Source organism: Lissotriton vulgaris, chromosome 12 (genome assembly GCF_964263255.1).
Source record: "Lissotriton vulgaris chromosome 12, aLisVul1.2, whole genome shotgun sequence".
Classification (NCBI taxonomy): Eukaryota; Metazoa; Chordata; class Amphibia; order Caudata; family Salamandridae; genus Lissotriton; species Lissotriton vulgaris.
Genome location: NC_141700.1, coordinates 730,251,216 through 730,270,379, shown reverse-complemented (window position 1 = coordinate 730,270,379; position 19,164 = coordinate 730,251,216). Strand labels below are relative to the sequence as shown.

At 45.2% G+C, this 19,164-nt stretch overlaps 1 protein-coding gene across 1 annotated transcript in view; it reads left to right on the top strand.

Annotated features, from left to right (window-relative positions):
• LOC147678410 (transmembrane protein 272-like) overlaps positions 1–14,884 on the top strand; it is a 126,361-nt gene extending 111,477 nt beyond the window's left edge. The window contains exon 4 of the mRNA XM_086946001.1: positions 11,413–14,884. Within this exon, the coding sequence (XP_086802127.1) occupies positions 11,413–11,609 (197 nt within the window). The 3' untranslated portion in view covers positions 11,610–14,884. The remainder of the gene's footprint in view (positions 1–11,412) is intronic.
• Positions 14,885–19,164: the final 4,280 nt, after the last annotated feature.

Sequence of the window (19,164 nt, the reverse complement as noted above, 5' to 3'; positions counted from 1 at the left end):
GGAGGAGGAATTTTAGTTTTGATTTTGCTGATTTTGTCAAGGAAGAAATGATTGAGGGAGTTGCATAGTGGTTGTGAGGGGGATGGTTTGAGTGAGGCTCTGTCGGAAAAGGCAAGGTCTTGGACGATGGAGAAAATTTCTCTTGGCCGGTTCTCCGCGAGTTGGATTTTGGATGAGAAATAGGTTTTCTTAGTGTCTAGTATGGCTTTCTTATATTGTGAAAGAAGTTCGGTATACCGGGTTTTAGCAACAGAGCAATAGTTCCGTCTCCATTGTCGTTTAGCTTGGCGAAGAGTGAGTTTTTGGATCTTTAGATCGTCCGAGAACCAGCGGTTTGCATCTTTAGGGCGTTTGGTTGCGATGCGTTTTAGAGGAGCGATGGTGTCGCACCCGGCCCGCAGCCAGTTGTTGATAGCTTCTACCTGACCAGAGGAAGGCAGCGCGGTAAGATCGGGGCTGGAAGAGGAAAGAAAGGTAGATAAAGCTTCGATATCAACGCGGTTCCATGATCGCGCCCAGACATTTCTCGCAGGAGTGGGTTTAGGTGATGAGAAGGGGGATAGGGAGAAGGTGATCAGTGAATGATCTGACCATAGACACGGGGAGATAGAGAGAGAGGTGACCGGGCAATCATGTTGCCAGATTTGGTCCAGGATGTGTCCCAGCCTGTGCGTGGGAGCATTGACGACTGATGTAAAGTTGAGCGACTGAAGGGAGTCTGAGAACTCTTTGGAAGTTGCGCATTCCGCGGGGTCGGAGGGCCAAAAGTTAAAGTCTCCCAAGACTATGATGGAGGAATGGTTAACAACCAGAGTCGCCATTAGGTCTTGAAAACTGGGGAGAAGCATTTGAGGGGAGGACGGGGGTCGGTAAACAAGGACACAGGTGAGAGGGGGAGTAAGGGAAAGAGAGCGAACCACTAAACAATCTGAAGTTCCTATGGAGGGGGAGACTAGAGGGTGGAAAGTGAGTTCCTTACGGGCGAGCAGGGCGACCCCTCCACCGGGCCTGCCGGAGGAGCGGTCGGCTCGAATGGCATAATAGGCCCTTGGTCCAGTCAAGTGGTTCTGGTTCCAAAGGTTGCAGCACCGGGTGCCACACCAGAACTCCGTATCTGTGTGGACTACAAAGGGCTCAATGCGGTCACTAGGACCAACCAACGCGCACACCCCATCCCCAGAGCTGGTGAGCTTGTGGATCGGCTGGGAGCTGCCCGGTATCTTAGCATGTTTGACAATGTCGGGGTACTGACAGATTGCCTTGACCGATGGGGCAAGGAGAGGTCTGCATTCTCTACACCAGAGGGGCATTACCAATTCCTGGTGATGGCCTTTGGTTTGAACAATGCCCTGCCACCTTCCACAGGTTGGTGAACCAGGCATTGGCTGGGCTGGAAGAGTTCAGTGCCGCCTACCTGGTTGATATCACTGTGTTCATTGCCACATAGGAAGAACACAAGACGCCTCTGGGAAGTGTTGATGGCCCTGCCACAGGCAGGCCTCATGATCAAGGTCAGAATAGCAAGTGCCAGATCGGGCAGGGATCAGTGGTGTACAGGAGAAGATTGATACCACATTGGCTTGGGAGCCCCCCAAAACCAAAACGGAGGTGAGATCCATCTTGGGCCTCTCTGGGTACTACAGGAGGTTTGTGAAGGGGTACAGCACCATTGTTGCACCCTTGATTGAGCTGCCTTCTAGGAAGCAGCACAAAAGGTGAGCTGGACTGTTGCCTGCCAGAAAGCCTTTGGCGCCTGCTATGTGCACACCACCCGTGCTCAAGCCACCCAACTTCCCTCAAGAATTCATGGTGCAGACAGACGTGTCAGAGCATGGTGTGGGAGCAGTGCTCTCACAACTAAATGAGGAGGCCATAGACCAACCGGTAGCCTTCATTAGTAGGAGCTTACTGGAACAGAGGTGGAGTGCAATTGAGCGTGAGGCTTTTGCTGTGGTCTGGGCACTGAAGAAGCAAAGGCCCTACTTGTTTGACCAACCACAGGCCCCTCAGATGGCTAATGCAGATGAGGGGTGAGAACCCATAACTTTTGAGGTGGTCCATTTCCCTACAGGGGACCGCCCTGGTACAGAAAACGCCAATGCTGATGGTCTGTCCAGATTTGTCTACCACAGTGATGAGAACTCCCAGAAGGGAGGGTAGAACACCCCACATTTCAACTGGAGGTGGCACGTGTTAGACCTGGCAGCCTTGGCATGGGTTTCCCCGGCATTTTTTGCCTTTGCCTCCTGTAATTTGAATGGGTGTTGGACTTTGCATATGCTGGTCTAAATGCTTTGGGGGCACTTTGTCACTGCTGTTCAGTGCCAAAGTGCAAGTGCTCCCTATCGCAAATTACTGTTATGGCTTGAGTTCCATGATTGGCTTATTTGACTTACTAATCAGTCCCTAGTCCAGTGCACTGTGTGTGCCCAGGGCCTGTAAGTCAAATGCTGCTAGCGGGCCTGGGACTCCCAACCAATATCCTTTACTTCACATACTGAACTCAGAGTGCCATCAATCTTTATGCCTGCCACCCATATGATGTCATGTTAGAAACGGGGATTCCTGGTATGCTAGGGCACGCGCCAGTGCCAGGCAAAACCCCCCCGGTCTAGTTAAGGCGAGGGAAGTACACCCTGAAGATAACCCCTGCTCACCCCCTTGGTAGCTTGGCACGAGCAGTCAGGCCTATCCCAGAGGCAATGTGTAAAGCATTTGCGCAACACACACACACACACCGGTGACACACTAGGCACACTACAAAAGAGACTCCACACAAGGTTATATAAAATAGCCTTTGTATTATAAAAACACATTAGAATCACAGACATATACACTGTGCCTACAGGCACCAGGACATTATTTACAGGGGATTATCAACAGGGCATGGCCAATCGGGTCGCTGCCAGAACCATCACCAAGCATGAAGAGTAAATGTAAAACCCCCAGTCCCTACTGGTAAAATCATGAAGGAAGCAACATTACAACCTGCGTAAACCTCATTAGGCATAAATCATGTTAGCATTAGGCATACCCCCAATAGGCCTAAATCACATCATGCTTAACATTAGTTATAACCATATTAGGATTGGGCATAATCACATGAGGCAATTCATTAGGCATAAAAACATTAGGCATAATATGAGGCATCTCATTAGGCATAAACATATGCTTTAGACACCATCTAATCACCCTGGTAGGACATTAGGCATCACCATCAGATCACAGGAGTCCCGCACATCAGCATGCCACCTCCAGGTTTCCCCTGACTTCACCGAGCCCCTCCTGGGACTCAGGTTTTTGGAGGGAAACCTGAAAGGCTCCAGAGGGCTTCCCCCAGGCAGGGGGAGGCAGAGACGGCTTCCTGGGTGTCAGGCGTGGGGCTCCCATCAGCTCACGGGAGTCCCGCTGGACTACCGGCTTCCTCCTGCACTGTCCGGTGCGGGTGGGCTCCCGCCTGGATTCTCCTTCCGGCTCGGAGGCAGGCCAAGCCCCCAACCTGGCATGGCAGCCTCACTTCCTCCAGGCCGGTCTCAGTGATGTGGCAGCAGCTCCTCTTTGCTGCGGTGATGTGGGGTGGACACCCGCTTGGTTTAATAAGCCCAAAGTGGTGGAGTAGGCTCCCATTTGTATTTTTTAAAATAAGCAGCTCTGCCGGGCAGCATGCGGGGTGGGCTCCCGCTGTTGTAAAAGGGCATTAGAGAGCAGAAAGAGGGCGTAAATGTGGGGTGGGCACCTGCTCTTCCTGGTAACTAGGGGCTCTCCCTGACACATGAGAGCCCCGCTAGAAATGTGGGTTCTTCTCCTAGGGGCCCAGAAATGCAGGGTAGGCTCTGCTCAGGTTCAAAGCAGCGCAGAGGGGGAATCCCACATGCTGGGATTCCCTCGCATCAGCTGAGCTGCGGCGCTCCTCTCTTTTGGAAGCAGGCAGAGATCAAAGTCCTTTGGGGGCAGGAGTCCAATTGTAGCACCCACGAGGCACTAGGAAATAATCACCGGCTGGGCAAAGGTCGGCAGGCAGTAGGGCAGCTTAGCCCAATGAAGTAGCCATTCCTCAGAACAGTGAAACTTGGCAAGGTGGCAATCCTCCTGGTACAGCAGCCTTTACTCCCCCTTTACTTCCCCTTATCTTAAAGATCTACATTGGCTCCCCATTGAAAACAGAATCAAATTTAAGGCCCTCGGCTTTATGCATAAGATCAAGCAGGGGCTAGCCCCTGCGTACCTCCAGTCTCTCGTCCATTCTTATGCTCCTTCCCGCCTTCTCAGATCCTCGTCTCAAGGGAATTTCTTAATTCCACGTTTCAAACTGGCAAGAATGGGCGGACGTTCCTTCTCCTGCCTTGCCCCCAAACTGTGGAATGCTCTCCCGGCTCCACACAAACTTGAGCCTTCCCTGACAAAATTTCGTAAAAAGCTTAAAACCATGCTCTTCCCTCAGTGATGACCTCCTGACCTCATTACCACTGCCTTTAGTTGGCCCCAGGAGACCCCATGCGGGTAGCTGCGCGCATTATAAATTTAAATACAATACAATACTACAATACTCCTGCAGGGTCTCCCTGGGTTCAGCCGAAGGTAGAGGGGCATAGTTAGGCTCAGGGGCCAGCACACAGGGTGCTGCGGTTGTTCCTCCTGGCAGAGTGCCCCCTCCTAGTCAGCACAAACACACCACACATGGGCTCACAGCCCGTGTATTTATAAACCTCCCTGTCCTGCGTCTGGAAGGGGGTAGAAGCTTCTGGAAGGGTCTGGGGGTAGGCGTCTTGGAAGTTCCAGTCCCAACTGGCACTGGAAGGGTGTTAGTAGGGGGCGGAGCAAGCCTTGTACAGGGCAGGCACTGACCTAGTCAGAGACAGGGGATTTCTCCGCCCACTAATCCAGTTGCAGACCTCCCACTCAGCCTGACGCTACCTCCCTGGAGCCACCCACTCCTCACCAGCCCCGGTCACTTCTAGAAACAGACATGCAGGCAGGCACACAGCACACAGAAATGCCAACTTCTAAAATTGGCATTCCTAAAATAGTAAAAGTAAATCTGCGCACACCATTGTGCAGCATTTATCATTTCCATTTCACAAATACTAAATATGCCATACTTATTTTGTTTTATTTAGGAATTATCCCATAAGGGGGGGAGTTCCCAATGTTAGCCTATGGAGGGCAGAGGGTGCACGCACTCTGCACTGCTAACCAGTGCTAAAGTGCCTAGACTCCTAAAAACCACCACCACCAGGTCAGCAAAAAGGCTAGGAGGAAAGCAAAAAGTTTAGGGATGACCCTGCAAAAAGGGCCAAGTCCAACATGTCACATAAAATCCTTGCTTATAAGAGGGCTGTACTCTGTGATGTCCTTAAAGTGTGCTCAACTAAGCGGTACACCAAGCACAATGTTACCAAAGGAGAACGTGAAGCCCTGGAGGCACTGAGGAACAACAGAATGATAGTGATCAAGCCGGCAGATAACAGAATGATAGTGATCAAGCCGGCAGATAAGGGCAGAGCAATTGTAGTTCAGAATACCACAGACTAGAAGGTCGAGATCATTCACATCTCCAGGATGGCATTAGCTATGCCACCCTCAACACAGAGCCCACAAAGGAGATAAGGAAATTGACTATGACCATCAGCGAAAAAGGTAAACAATCTGGTTTTCTATCAGACCATGAATTCGAATACCAAAAACCAACGGAGATAAGTCTGCCCTATATATTTTAATTAAAGGCTCATAAAGAGTTCGAAAGTTATAATAAGCACAACTTTGAGCTCACTGATATTCACGGCCGCCACATTTTAGTACATCACACAAAAATGGAATAAATATGTAATATTATTTTCATTTTCAGAATATAAAAGTTATTCAAGAGATATACAAAAAACATCATCATCCAGGTATATACAAATCCCAATAATTAAATCACAATAGAAATAACTACAACGCCCCAAAGCACCCACTCATCTTTCATTCATCATCACAGAATCATTCCACTAGACTAACATCACACATTCCATCAATCACATCAGTTAACACAATACAAAGACCCTCAGTACACATTGTGCACTAATACACTGAGGTTGAGTAAGGTTGCATCCTTGCCTGGAACATTCCGGACCTTTTCGAGGATTGACCACTTCAAATCCTCTCAGAATGTTTGGCCACTATCCAATGGGCCACAAGTGGAGCCCCACTTTTCTGGTTACGGATATTCGATTTGTGTTCGCCGATTCGAATTCGGCACTCACGTCCCGTTTCACCAACATAAGGTGATGACATAGATTATGTTGGTGGTCCGGCAATTGCTCATGTTCTTAAGTTGGATATTGTGTTTGCCAATATTCAAGGTGTTACCTATGAGGGCATGCGGACATGCCTGGCATGTCCCGCAGCAATGGTTACCCTCAATAGGAGGTAGCCCAAATATACCAGTCTGTTTCGGCTCTCTTCGGGACTGTACAGGACCATGCACCAAAAAGTTGCGAAGGTTTTTGTTACGGCGAAACGCAAAAATGGGTTTATTTATTTGGTTTCCAGGGTCACTGGTGTTCAGAATATGCCGGTTGGAATTGACCACTTGTCGCAGTTTGTTGTCGATCATCGAATGCTTGGTAATACACACCAACCGATCTAGTTTTTCATTGTTTTGTTTCTGAAACATACTGTCTCTGTCAAAGTACCTCGCACGTTTGAACGAATCTCGAATGAGACGGTGTGGGTATCCTCGTAAGGCCAATTTCGCCTTCAAAAGGTCCGCTTGAGACAAAAAGTCTCTGATTTGTGAGCAATTTCTCCTTAATCTGACGAATTGACTGAATGGAATCGAGTCACACTGGCTGCGTGGATGAAAACTACCGTATTCCAGCAGTGTGTTCTTAGCGGTGGGCTTGGTATATAAAGATACATATAGTTGTTTATCAAAATGTTGTACCCACACGTCAAGAAACTCAACTTTTTTCATTGCTGGTGTTAGCAGTGAACCGAATGTTCACATCAGCCAAGTTAATCCAACTGATGAATTCGTTGAGTGCCGCCTGGTCGCCGCTCCAGAAGAAAAAGATATCATCAATGAAGCGCGACCAGGCTCGCACGTTCTCATAAAATGGGGCCATCTTGTTATAGATGTTCCTGTCTTCAAAGACAGCAAAATGAGGCATGTTTCCGCCTCAAACCAGATGCACAGCATTTATAGCGCCTACTCGGCTCATGATTCAATTTTTTAACCATCAATTCATCCATCTAGTCCAATTACTCCATACTTTAACTCAAGTTTTTTTGTTCTATACATTTACTGTTCCACTTGCGGGGTTCATATGGCGATTTTCCAAGTTTCTTATGTTTAAACTGTGCCCATCCAAGCCTCTAGTTTACGCACGACAGATGCCACGGTTCATTCAAAGCAGTGTTTTATTTGAGACCCAATGCATTTCGGGCGGGATACGCCCTTCGTCAGGGGTCACTAGAAATGGCAAAAACATTACGCAATTACATTACGTTCATAAAATACAATACATCAATCGTCTATATTGTTCATGCACTCCACCGTCTTTGTGTCATTATTTACATTTTGCGGGCTACTGAAATACATAATTACGCCACAGCAGTATATCTACAAGCACTACCTGCGCACATTCTTTCTAAGGCAGTTTGCATGCATAATGGTAAAAACGAACTGGGTATTTAACCACTCGTGCTAAACACATAGCTAGCAATAGTTCTGCTCTACAAAGTGGCCCATGTAAAGACATGCCACGCTGGGGGCACAAGAGGCCCCCATGCTTACACCCTTTACCTGATGGAAATATTGTTGGTTAAACTCAAAGTAGTTCTCACCCAAAACTATTTTGAGAAACTCAAGGATCACTGAGGCATTGGGAAGATCCACCAGTCGAATTAGGATTTCCTCAAGAACAAGTAGGGCCCCTCCCTGCGGGATATTGGAATACAGCGATTCCACATCCATCGTGACCAGGAGTTCAGTGTCGGGGTCTAAGGGTAGTTTTTCAATCTTAGAAATAAAATCGCCAGTGTCTTTGATGTAAGACCTGAGTTTACAAACAAGCGGTTTCAGGAATTGGTCAATGTACTTAGACGGAGGTTCTGTGGCAGAGCCGATGGTGGAAACTATAGGGCGCATAGGTGGATTAGTTTGGTCTTTGTGAACTTTGGGAAGCCCATAAATAATGGAAATTCTGGTGAAATCGGGGGTGAGTAATTCAGCTTCTTTGATACAGATAAGGCCTCCCTCTACTGCATCATGAATTTGAATACCTCAACACCAAACAACCACGCCTTCTGACGATCTACACCCTACCGAAGGTGCACAAGAACATGCAGCATCCTCCTGGATGACCCCTTATTTCTGGCTGCGGGTCCCTCCTTGAACCTTGATTTTTTTCTTAAGCCCCTAGCAGGATCAACACAAGCTTACCTACATGACACCATGCAAGTGATCAACCTGCTCGACAACATGCCTTTTGATCCAGAGACACAACTATTGGTTACCCTCGATATAGTATCTCTATATACAAGTATTCCCCAACAACCTGCACTGGAAGCAATGATGAAAGCATTTGAAAGAAGATCTCAACCAGCATTTGTCCCTACTGAATTAATAGTGGATCTATTGGAGATAGCTATGATGAAGAATTTCTTTTTTCAAAATGAATTCTTTCTGCAGACCAAGGGAGTGGCGATGGGGGCAGCCTTCGCACCAGATCTGGCTATACTGTTTATGGATGACTTTGAAGAACAATTTATCTTTGCCCACACCAACCCTTATAAGCACAACATGACATGCTGGTGACACTACATAGATAATGTGCTTCTGATCTGGACAGGTGATGAGACTGATATACAAAGTTTTTTTGATTGGTTAAATGCCAGGTCACAAGATATCAAGTTCACCATGCACTGGAGTAAGAACAGTATTGATTTTTTGGTCATCTCTATAAAAACAAAGAGTAATCACTTATACACCACTTTGTATAGGAAACCAGCGGAATGTACCATGTTGCTGAGATACTCCAGCCACCACATGAGAGGTCTTTGTGACAATTTGCCGTTCGGGCAGTTTCTCCTCATCAGGAAAAATTGCTCCTTCAAAAAAGATTACTTCACGGAATCAAAAGACCTCATTATTCGCCTTGTGGAACGTGGGTACCCCAAAAGGTTGGTCAAGCGAGCAAAAAAGAGGACCTGGTACTATGCCAGAGAGGCATTACTCACACCCAAACTATGACCTATGAACACTGAAAGAATGATATGTGTGACATACTGCACCCGCAGTAATGAAATTAAGAGGATTATTGATGGGCATTGGCAACTGATCTCAGGTGATCTTGAGATTTCCGATCCACCAATGCACTCCTTAAAAAAAATCAAAGACATCAGAGACCATGTGGTTCGATTCCTCCTGGACACACCGCAATAACCCACTATTCAGACACTGTGGGGGCTTCCAGAACTAGTTGGCCATTTCAAATGCGCGCAATGCAAAGTGTGTAAAATGACCATTGAAACCAAGAAATTCTGCTACAAACATCATGAAGTAGACCTCAAGGTGCATACCAATTGTAACTCAACGTGTGATATATGCCATTCTCTTGTAATGAGTTATATATAGGTAAAACAAGGCAGAAAGTGAAGACTAGGATTTTGCAACATGGGGCAGGATACAATGTAGCACAGTAGGAACACCCCTGGTTGAACATTTTACTGTGAAAGCACACAAACTAGAGTCAATCAGATGGCTGGTTCTGGAAAAAGTATCTCTGGGCTTAAGGGGCAGGGACATTAACTCTAATCTGAATATACAAGAATGAGCGCGGGTGTGCACTTTAGACACAGTGAAAAATGGCCTGAACGAGCTTGATGGTACCAATGCACAGCTCTCCACAACTTAACACGAAATAGTATGTATTCACTATTGTGGAATTGTCCTTTTCCTAATGGCATGATGTCTTGTACACCAAAAACAGGATGCACTCTTTTTTTTACATAAAGCAGATTATGTTAGTTTACAAGTGTTCCTCTGCTTATTTTGAACAATGTGTCTTTCTATTAACAATGTGTATGTATAAACATGATACAAGTCTATTTAGTTCTTGCCTGCAATGTTAACTATGTACCTCCTTGACGCTTTATTACTAGACTGAATATGTAAATTATATGGCGTTTGAATGCCATTTTGCACCCACAATGTAATATAGGCCTTTGACACATGTTTGTACTCTGTCACCATCACAATTATGTCCTACGAACATTATTCTTACATAGAAGAGCCTATACATCGGGCCGGCCTTAGCTAGTATCCTTTACATTGGTCGTTCTGCAATTAAGGCCATTGTCACATGCCTGCAATCTGCTACCCCCACTGTGATATTGAAAATAAGTTGAGCCTATGCATTCCGCTGTCCTCAGCCTACATATTTCACATTGGCCATGAAGTGGAGAAGTGTGGCTCACTGGTTAGAGCAGGCAGACCCTGAAGCAGAGGTCAGACCCGGGACCAGGGTTCAATTCCCGACGCGGCAGGGTCTTGAGCTCAAATGTCCATGGACTCGATAATTCTCGCTTCGGTGCCTGACCTAATCATGGGTTCACACTCTGCAACTCTGGGCATTAAGCTTGCTTAATCTCCACAACGGCCCCCCCGCAGCGGGATTCCTGGCTTTCACCTTGGGGATGCCCTGTAGGGGCTATCTCACAGGGAAAAGCCAGGACAGGTTCCCAAGGCAAGCGCGGAGATACCCCTTCGGGGGTCGATTCAGGCGCTATATAAGAAACATAATAATAATAAGTATGTCTCGATAACACACTCCCGCCGAGGCCACCTGCCTTTGGTTATCATTGGAGAATAAGGTTGATTACGTGCTGGCACTGAGCGGCTGCACCAAGCATGCATGTGACATAGTATCGTCATAGGCATCCTTTTCCACCCCTCCAACATATTATACATTTCCCATAAATAAACACACAACACAATTTTTTGATTGGGTAAAGTTGCTGCAGGTTTATTACATACACCGTTATGTAATAGGAGGGTTAACTTACGGGCGATCCAAGGGCAGGCAACAACAGTCTCTTTGATGCATCCATCCTGCTGTCTAATCCTTCCTCTCTTCTCTTTCGGACCCCATTCTTGTACTTTAGGTCCCTTTTTCTCCCCTTTCTGCCCTCTGGCCCTCTTCCTTTGTACCCCCCGTCTGCCTCACTGTCAGCTTGTTTACTCCTGGAATGTTTTTCTCCTTTCTTTCCTATCATTCCCTGTTCGGTTCCATACTAGCCCCTCTTTTGTTTCCAAGATAGTTTTATACTCCTTTTACCTAAACTCTCTCAGGTCATGACCTTAAACCAAATACAATCTGTTTTTATTCATTCATTTTAATGATATGTTTATCTCTCTCTATCTCCCAGGAAACGTTTGGATTTATTCCATTTATGCCCCAAATTATACAGACCCCGCTGCTGCAAACTACTGCCACAGGGTGCTCTACCTCTACGCCTTCTGGATTACGAATGTGTCATACATTCTCCTGGGACTGTCCTTCTGCCTGGCCTGCTGTAGGTTCTGGTTAGGTTGTACCGAGGCCCTACAGGAAGTCTCCGTGTAAAAAGATGGCGCTGTGCTTGGTATTTTTTGGTGTCAGATCCGCAAGCATCATCTAACAAGCATTTGCAATGCAATAGGTCTTGAATTTTCGAGAGTTTGAGCTATTGGCATTGTAAATGACAAAGCCTTTTATTTATGTCTTGTTTGTAAAACCAAAAAATAAAAGGCATTGTCATTTACAATGCAAATAGCTTAAACTCTTGCAAATGCGAGACGTATTGCATTGCAAATGCGTTTCACGCCCGTGCTATAAAGATTTTTTTTTTTTAATGTTAGGAGACAGCTTTTCCTGCCTGCAACAGCAAGCATGACAAAGCTATTTGAGGAAATAGTACTCGGAGACTATAATTAAAGCCTACCGAATAACAATACATGTAACAGGTGGTGGCCTCATGGGAGGTTACAAAATGAGACAAGGCAGTACTAAGGAGGGACTACTAAGCCTATTGATCAATGAAAAGCCACAGTTTACAGTTGACAATGAAACAAGCCAATACAAAAAATGGGGGGAAAGTGGGTGGAGCTTCAAGTCCAATACCTGAATACAGCATGCTTTGCAGAGCAGCGCATGCGCAGCTCAGGCTCACCTAAAAATTAAAGATGGGCTAACCGGAAATCCTAATTATTGGCACCATATCAGGGATACCAGCTCACAGCACCATCTGTAATAAACAATCACACCACATAGTTGAACCTCCGCAAGATGATGTCAGAACTCTATTCTCGATAAAACAACAGAACATGCACAGAGTCACCTAAACCAACCATGACAAACACCTATGGACACCACACAGCACGTTGTGTTAGAAGGTGCCCAGTGGACACCAACAAGAGGCCATGGGATTGCTTGCCTCATACACCCATCTCAAGCTGGCAACTCATCTACCGGTTCTCACAGATGGCAGGGACCGAACTGATGAAGACCACCAGTGACACACGTGGAAAACTAACTAAAAACAAACACGCAACCAAAGATGCCAGCATCAGCCTCGAGCCCAGGGCGCAAGTAACCCAACAACTAGTATCCATAAAGCGGTGTCACGGCAAAGAGCCGTTAGAAATCCTGAACACGTGTGACATAAAGAACCCAGAAGAACTCTGTATTTGCAACCAAGCAAGAAGTTCATGTTGTAACATAAAGAACTAATAAGAACTCTGTAACCGCACTCATCCAAGAAGCCGTATTGCCATTCTCTTCCTGTCGAAAGTCTCAGATAAACACGCAGTAGATTGAACTAAACTTTCCTCAATCTTGAGATAAGTAGAGTTGCATCTGCCGTTTTTCACAAGTTAAGGGATTTACCCAAATTGACACTAAGTTTGTGAAAAAAGGGCATTCTCCGAATAGAACTAACACAATATCGGATAATGTAGTTCAGTATAAATTTCCCTAACATGTAACATATATTTTATCAATGTTTTTAAATTTGAATCTCGCACGCATATTGACCAATTTTATATGATGTACTTTTTACTTTTGTAATGGTTTTAATTAACTACACAATAAAAGTCTGTTCCTCGTGTTTCTAGTATCCATAAAGCGCTATACAGAGGTCTGTGAGCGTAACGTGCACAATGCGTGCTGGAACACGAGGATTTCTGCAAACACTACACACGCAAACTGCAGGACACATGCAGAGAGATGAACACTGAAAGTGCACTTCTCCATGTACACAGCATGCTGGTACAAGAGGGCACATGTAGAAACTACACACACTGGCAGGAAAAAAACAGAAACACACACACAACCTTGGATCAAACTGGAAGTGCACATGCAGAAACTGAAAGTGCAATGCACCGTGCACACAGCGAGCTGGAAGAAGAGAACACACGCAGACACTACAAGTGCATTGCACTGTGCACACAGCATGCTGGAACAAGAGGGCACATGCAGAACCTACACACACTGGCAGGCACACACGGCAGACACAGTGTCTGATCACGCTCTGCCAGGGCACACACAAAAAGACACACCGACTCTGATCATGCTGGTAGTGCACTGCACTGTGCACACAGCTTGTTGGAACAACAACAGCCCTGAGTAACCAGACGCCGGGGCCCGAGCTTCGGTAACCCTTTACAAACGACCTGCCCCTGTAGCTTAACAGTGACCTTTGCCCTTTGCCAATGACCCTCACCAGATCCCAGCACATGCCACCGATCTCCTAAGGCAACAGAGGAACCTCCCAGCCTATCCAACCAGGCATGTGACTTTCAACCTCCACTGTTGCCTGCTCCATACCGCTAGGAGGCTGCCGTGAGGAGACTCCAGGCGCCTTATAAAACAAGGAAATACATTAAAAAATATAATTTACCATTTCTGTATCAGACTTGCCAACCTTCAGCAGTGGAATATGAACATGCGCCTCATAGCCTTCCTCTATACAGCCACCTTCCACGTGGTCTTGTACAGAGGGAGATCACACAGTGAATGGTCATTAGAGCTGGGGAAGAGCCCTGCATACAGACATGACACTTCCATGTGGCGAGGGAGGGCGCACAGCTAAAGGTCGGATTATTGTCTCTAAAATCTGGTGGTGGGTCCAGCAAGCTTATTTTCATTTTCCATTAGTGCTGAGAGTTCTCTTGCCCATACTGTACACATCACTGGTGCCCCTCACCCTTACAGATCTGATCAGATAGGATGCAGTTATCAAACCAGGAGCATCAGAGGGAATTATAATCAGGCCCTCCAGTCACATGACTTTCAAAATAAGAAGAGCTGGTTACAGAAAAACACACAATGGATTTGCACAGTCTTTATCCAATGGGTATCATGTATTACTGCTGAGTGGGGCGATGCTGTTTTATTTAGTCATGACATAACACGTGTATTTGTAAAGCGCACTTATCACCCATGGGTCTCAAGGTGCTGAATAACAGATGTTTATTGTTACCCAATTCAATGGTACTCCTTTTATCGACCTCAAATGGATGAAAGGCTAAGAGGACCCGCCGGGATTTTAACCTGTAACCATGAGGTCGAACATGCCCCCCATATGTGTTTATATATGTAAACAATAAAAGAGAAAGATGTGACTAATGGTGTTCACACCCAATTAAAACAAGCATTGGCATAGCCAATAGGTCTCGCTTTTGGGACCTTATGTGTTTATCCTGAAGTTTTGGCTATGTTGTAGAGCATTGTGGCTGATGTGCATTATGTTTAAAAGTTATAATAAAATTGTTAGGCATTTTTGTTACCTTTATAAAAACTAAGACGACATTAAATACAACTGAAGAACCTGATTAAAAACAATATTTTATTATAAAAAATGTCTTTTATTTTTTTGTACTTATGTGGCACAGTGGTATTATGTGGAGTGTATTTGTAACATTGAATAGAATGTAATTATGACGTGTATTTATATTGTATTAAGTGGTATTACGTTGAGTGTATTTATGTTTCATTGATTAGAGTGTAATTATGGGGTGTGTAATTATGTGGCCCTGAGTGGTATTATGTGGAGTGTATTTATGTTGCATTGAATAGTGTAACTGTGGCGTGTGAATTTGGGGAACTGAGTGGTATTTAGGGGCATGTATTTATGTTGCATTGAGTAAAGTGTAATTACGTGGTGTGTAATTATGTGGTACTCAGTGGTGTTATGTAGAGTGTATTTATATTGTATTGAGTAGAGTGTAATTATGTGGCGTGTTATTACATGGCACTGAGTGATATTATGTGGATTGTATTTATGTTGCATTGAGTGGAGTGTAATTACGTGGCATGTCATTATGTGGCACTGAGTGGTATTATGTGGAGTGTATGGTCCATTTAGTCGAGTGTAAGTACGTGGTGTAATTATATGGTAGTGTGTTGTGTAATGTGGAGTGTATTTATATTGTATTCAGTAGAGCGTAATTATGTGGCGAAACCCACCCACTCGCCACATTTAAATGAGTGCCTGCACTACTTTATTCCCATTTAAAGCACAGGGTACATCCTTAGGAGTCTGTCAGCCTCGTGGGGCAGCTCAGGTCATGGAGGAGGTGAGGCAAATGACCCAAAGGGACAAGGGGTGTGTTACAGGGATGATGGTCAGGATGTGTGTGATAATATGGTCAAGGGAGGGGTCAGGTAAAGAGTGGAGTCATGAAGTAGGAACTGGTTCCGGACTCCTTCAGAGAGTAGTGAATTCTTGTATGTGTACTGCAAGGGTCAGCCATCCTGGGAAGTGCCTGCACTGTGACCCATGTCCCTAAAGAGAGGTCAAGGGCAGCAAAGCCACAAACACTGACAAATTGTGAATGTGACTCCAGGGGTTAGGCTACGCATTCCAGGGTCCATGACCACAAAGACAGTCATGAAGCACTGGCCCCGGAGCAGCAGGGTCCCCTTGACTGCCCCTCTGCCCTGGGAAATGGTTCGCAATGTGCACTTTTTGCCTCAACCTTGGTACCTTCTTTCCGATTTGAAAATGGAGTAAAACCAGTTTGCTCGAGCAGTAAACGAGGTCCATGCCCTGATGTTTTAATTAATGAATGCAGTTGGGATGGGAGCGGTTATGTTTTGCATAAACAACATGATTAATTAGCACTAATTACATAAACAAGCTGTTTTCCAGATTGTTGTCACTCGTTGTTTACTGGTGGGAATGGTCATTGCTTTTCTGTGATGTTGTTATGCGGAATTGGGTACCACTTTACAGGAAATAAGTTGAAATCTAGTTATGAATGTGTCATAATTTTGATTGGGTTTGTCAGTAATGTCCCTGAGGCCTGGGGGCACGCGGGGTCAGCTTGATGCCTCTGCCCTTGCGGCCAGAAGTGATGCGCAGTGCCGGCTTCAAGCATTAAACAATATGTACTTCAGGGTAAGAGAAAACATGGCATCTGGCACCACCTAGTGATTGGCCACGGAAGCTGATTTATAATGAAATGACAGGCGTGCTCATATCTAAAAATAAGCTGCGCGGCAGCAGGGGGATTGGAGAGAGGAAGGGGCCTTCGCTATTCCCTTGCGGGAGCGAGCAGCAAGGCGCGATAATTGATAACATATGGTGCCAGCTGCACGCTCCCACAAGGGAATCGCCAAACGTGCACACGTTGCCATTGGAAGCACTGCAACGCGTTTATGTTTTTGGCCTCAAACCGTCCCCATTGCTAAAGGTCTTTTTCCTATGCAGCGCATGAGCGCTACGTAGGCGAGACCTAAAAAAGGGCATGTTTAGACCATTTTAACCTGAATGGCAGACATGTTTCTTTCCCCTAACATTTTACTGCAATTTCATGAGGCCACCGGGACACATCTCCACCTCAGTAGTACACTGGACCTGTAGTGGTTGATAAAGAAATGCATATGATTTTAAAGAAATTCTTTTGATGAGCTTAATAGTGTCTCACACTTGTCAACACTTAACAACATGTGTCAACAAGGTCAGGAGTAAAGCCTTTTCCATGGAGGGAAAAGTGGGATGGGGCAAAGTGAATTTGCAATCACTGGGAACATTTTTGGATGAGCAAATGTACAGTTGTGTATTTGCTCATGCAAAAGTGGATTACACAACATTTTTTAAGTGTTGCGCAGTTCCTCACTTCCCAATAGGAACTGCGCATTTGTTGAGCAACATAAACGTAGGGATGGTGCCAGACTGATTCCATGCACCCCTGCAGGATATGTCATCCTTGAGACCAGCTTGCCCACAATGCCACCAGATGCACTCCTAAACGTAGATAGGTAGCAAATGGTTTTGGCAACCAAAGAACATGACATCCCTCAATCACTCTCAGGGCTCCTGGTAACAGATCTAGAACCTTTTTACCCAGTCACTCATGCTCTCCTTCTCTCAAAGAAATATACAAAGATTTCCCAGTGGGGCATTTTCAATATTTATGGAACCATTGTAATTCTTCTATAAAATATATGTGCTGCTATGATCATTAGATGGAAGTAGATAAAAGCGATTAGCAATATAAAGACAGTGAAAAGAATGAAAAGGTCCACCTTCTTGCTAACACAATGTATGTATGCAGGCATATAAAAACAATACATATATAGATCGAAACGAGTCGTCCTTTGACTGCTTAATAAACCTGCGTATTTCAAAACTACAAATCTGATGTGGCCCGTCTTTTCTGCTGTTCCTGCAGAGATTCCTGTTGCATATATATATATATATATATATATATATATATATATATATATATATATATATATATATATATATATATATATATATATATATATATATATATATATATATATATATATATTACCTACTGGCGGTCGCCAGTAGGTAGTTATAGTTAGGATTTTTTTCAATGTTAAATCTCAAAATTCTATTTGGAATAGCCAATAGGTCTCGCTCGCCGGTTGACGAATCTGACTGAAAATGTCCTCAAAATGGCCTCGCGGCGTTCCGGTCCTTCCCTGAAAGTTTGGGGGGGGGTTCGTCAAGCGGGGGCCGAGATGAAAGGGGGGTCCCAAAACACGTTTTCCCCATGTTAATTTCCATAGGGCGGTCGATTTCACTTTTAGCCCGAACGGCTGAATGGATTTCCACCAAATTTGGCAAAATTGTAGGGACTGGTAGCCCGATGTGCCTTTGCTATGTCTCAAGATATGTGCTCCAGTGGATTTTGAGTAATTAAGTTAAAAAAAATATATATATCTATAGCAGCGCCCCGGTACGCGCCCCGGGGAGCGCTCCGGGCGCGCCACGCGAGGTGCGCACAGAAAGCTGATTGGCTCTCGGGTGTCTGTAAACATTCGAAACAGTCCGGAGTGGCCGCCATCTTGTGTCTCGGTAAAATCGAGACACAAGAGGTGGCTAAAACAAAGGGGGAAATGACCATAAGGCATCAGGGATAGACCCCCTTTGACCCCCTAGGTTTGATGTGGGGGCTATAAAAGGGCCCCGCGGGGCATTTAAAATATATATTTTTTTTTTCGTTTTTTGCGCGGGGGGAGCGCCCGGTACGCGCACCGGGGTGCGGACCGGGGAGAGTACTATGAGGAAAAAAGATGACAGAGTTTTTAAAAAATGAAGCCTTTTTTTAGAAATTGGAGGTAGTTCTAAAAAGAACTTTTTTTTTCTTCTTTTTGTTGTTTTATATATTTTTTTGTGTTTTTTGAACATTTTGTACTTTTTTTGGCTTTTCAAAACAATTTTATATTTTTTTGTATTTTTTTAGGGGGAGAAACAAAAAAAAGGGAATTGAAACTTGCTCAACTGGAGCAAAAAAAACAAAAAACCCCAAAAATTACTTCTTTTTGGGGCACTTGTGATTATCACCTGCAAGGACGATGAGCTTTACGCTTTTTTCACCATAGGCGATAAGCTTGCCACATGCAGAACAAGTGATTTTAAAATCAGTAAATCGTGGCTGAATACAAGGCATCATCTCTGATGTTTCTGGTCCCGATGAAGTGGGTTCATTTCTTTGGGAGGTGGTCCTTGAAGACTGGGGGAGGTTACTGGCCAGTTCCCTGAGCTCTGCACGAGAATAGTTGTTAGGGTGCTTACGGGTCATATGTCGAATCATGGTATAGTTACCAAAGGAATATTTTTTGTTTGGGTTGCCCCTTGAGAGTTCTTCCTTACAGATTAGGC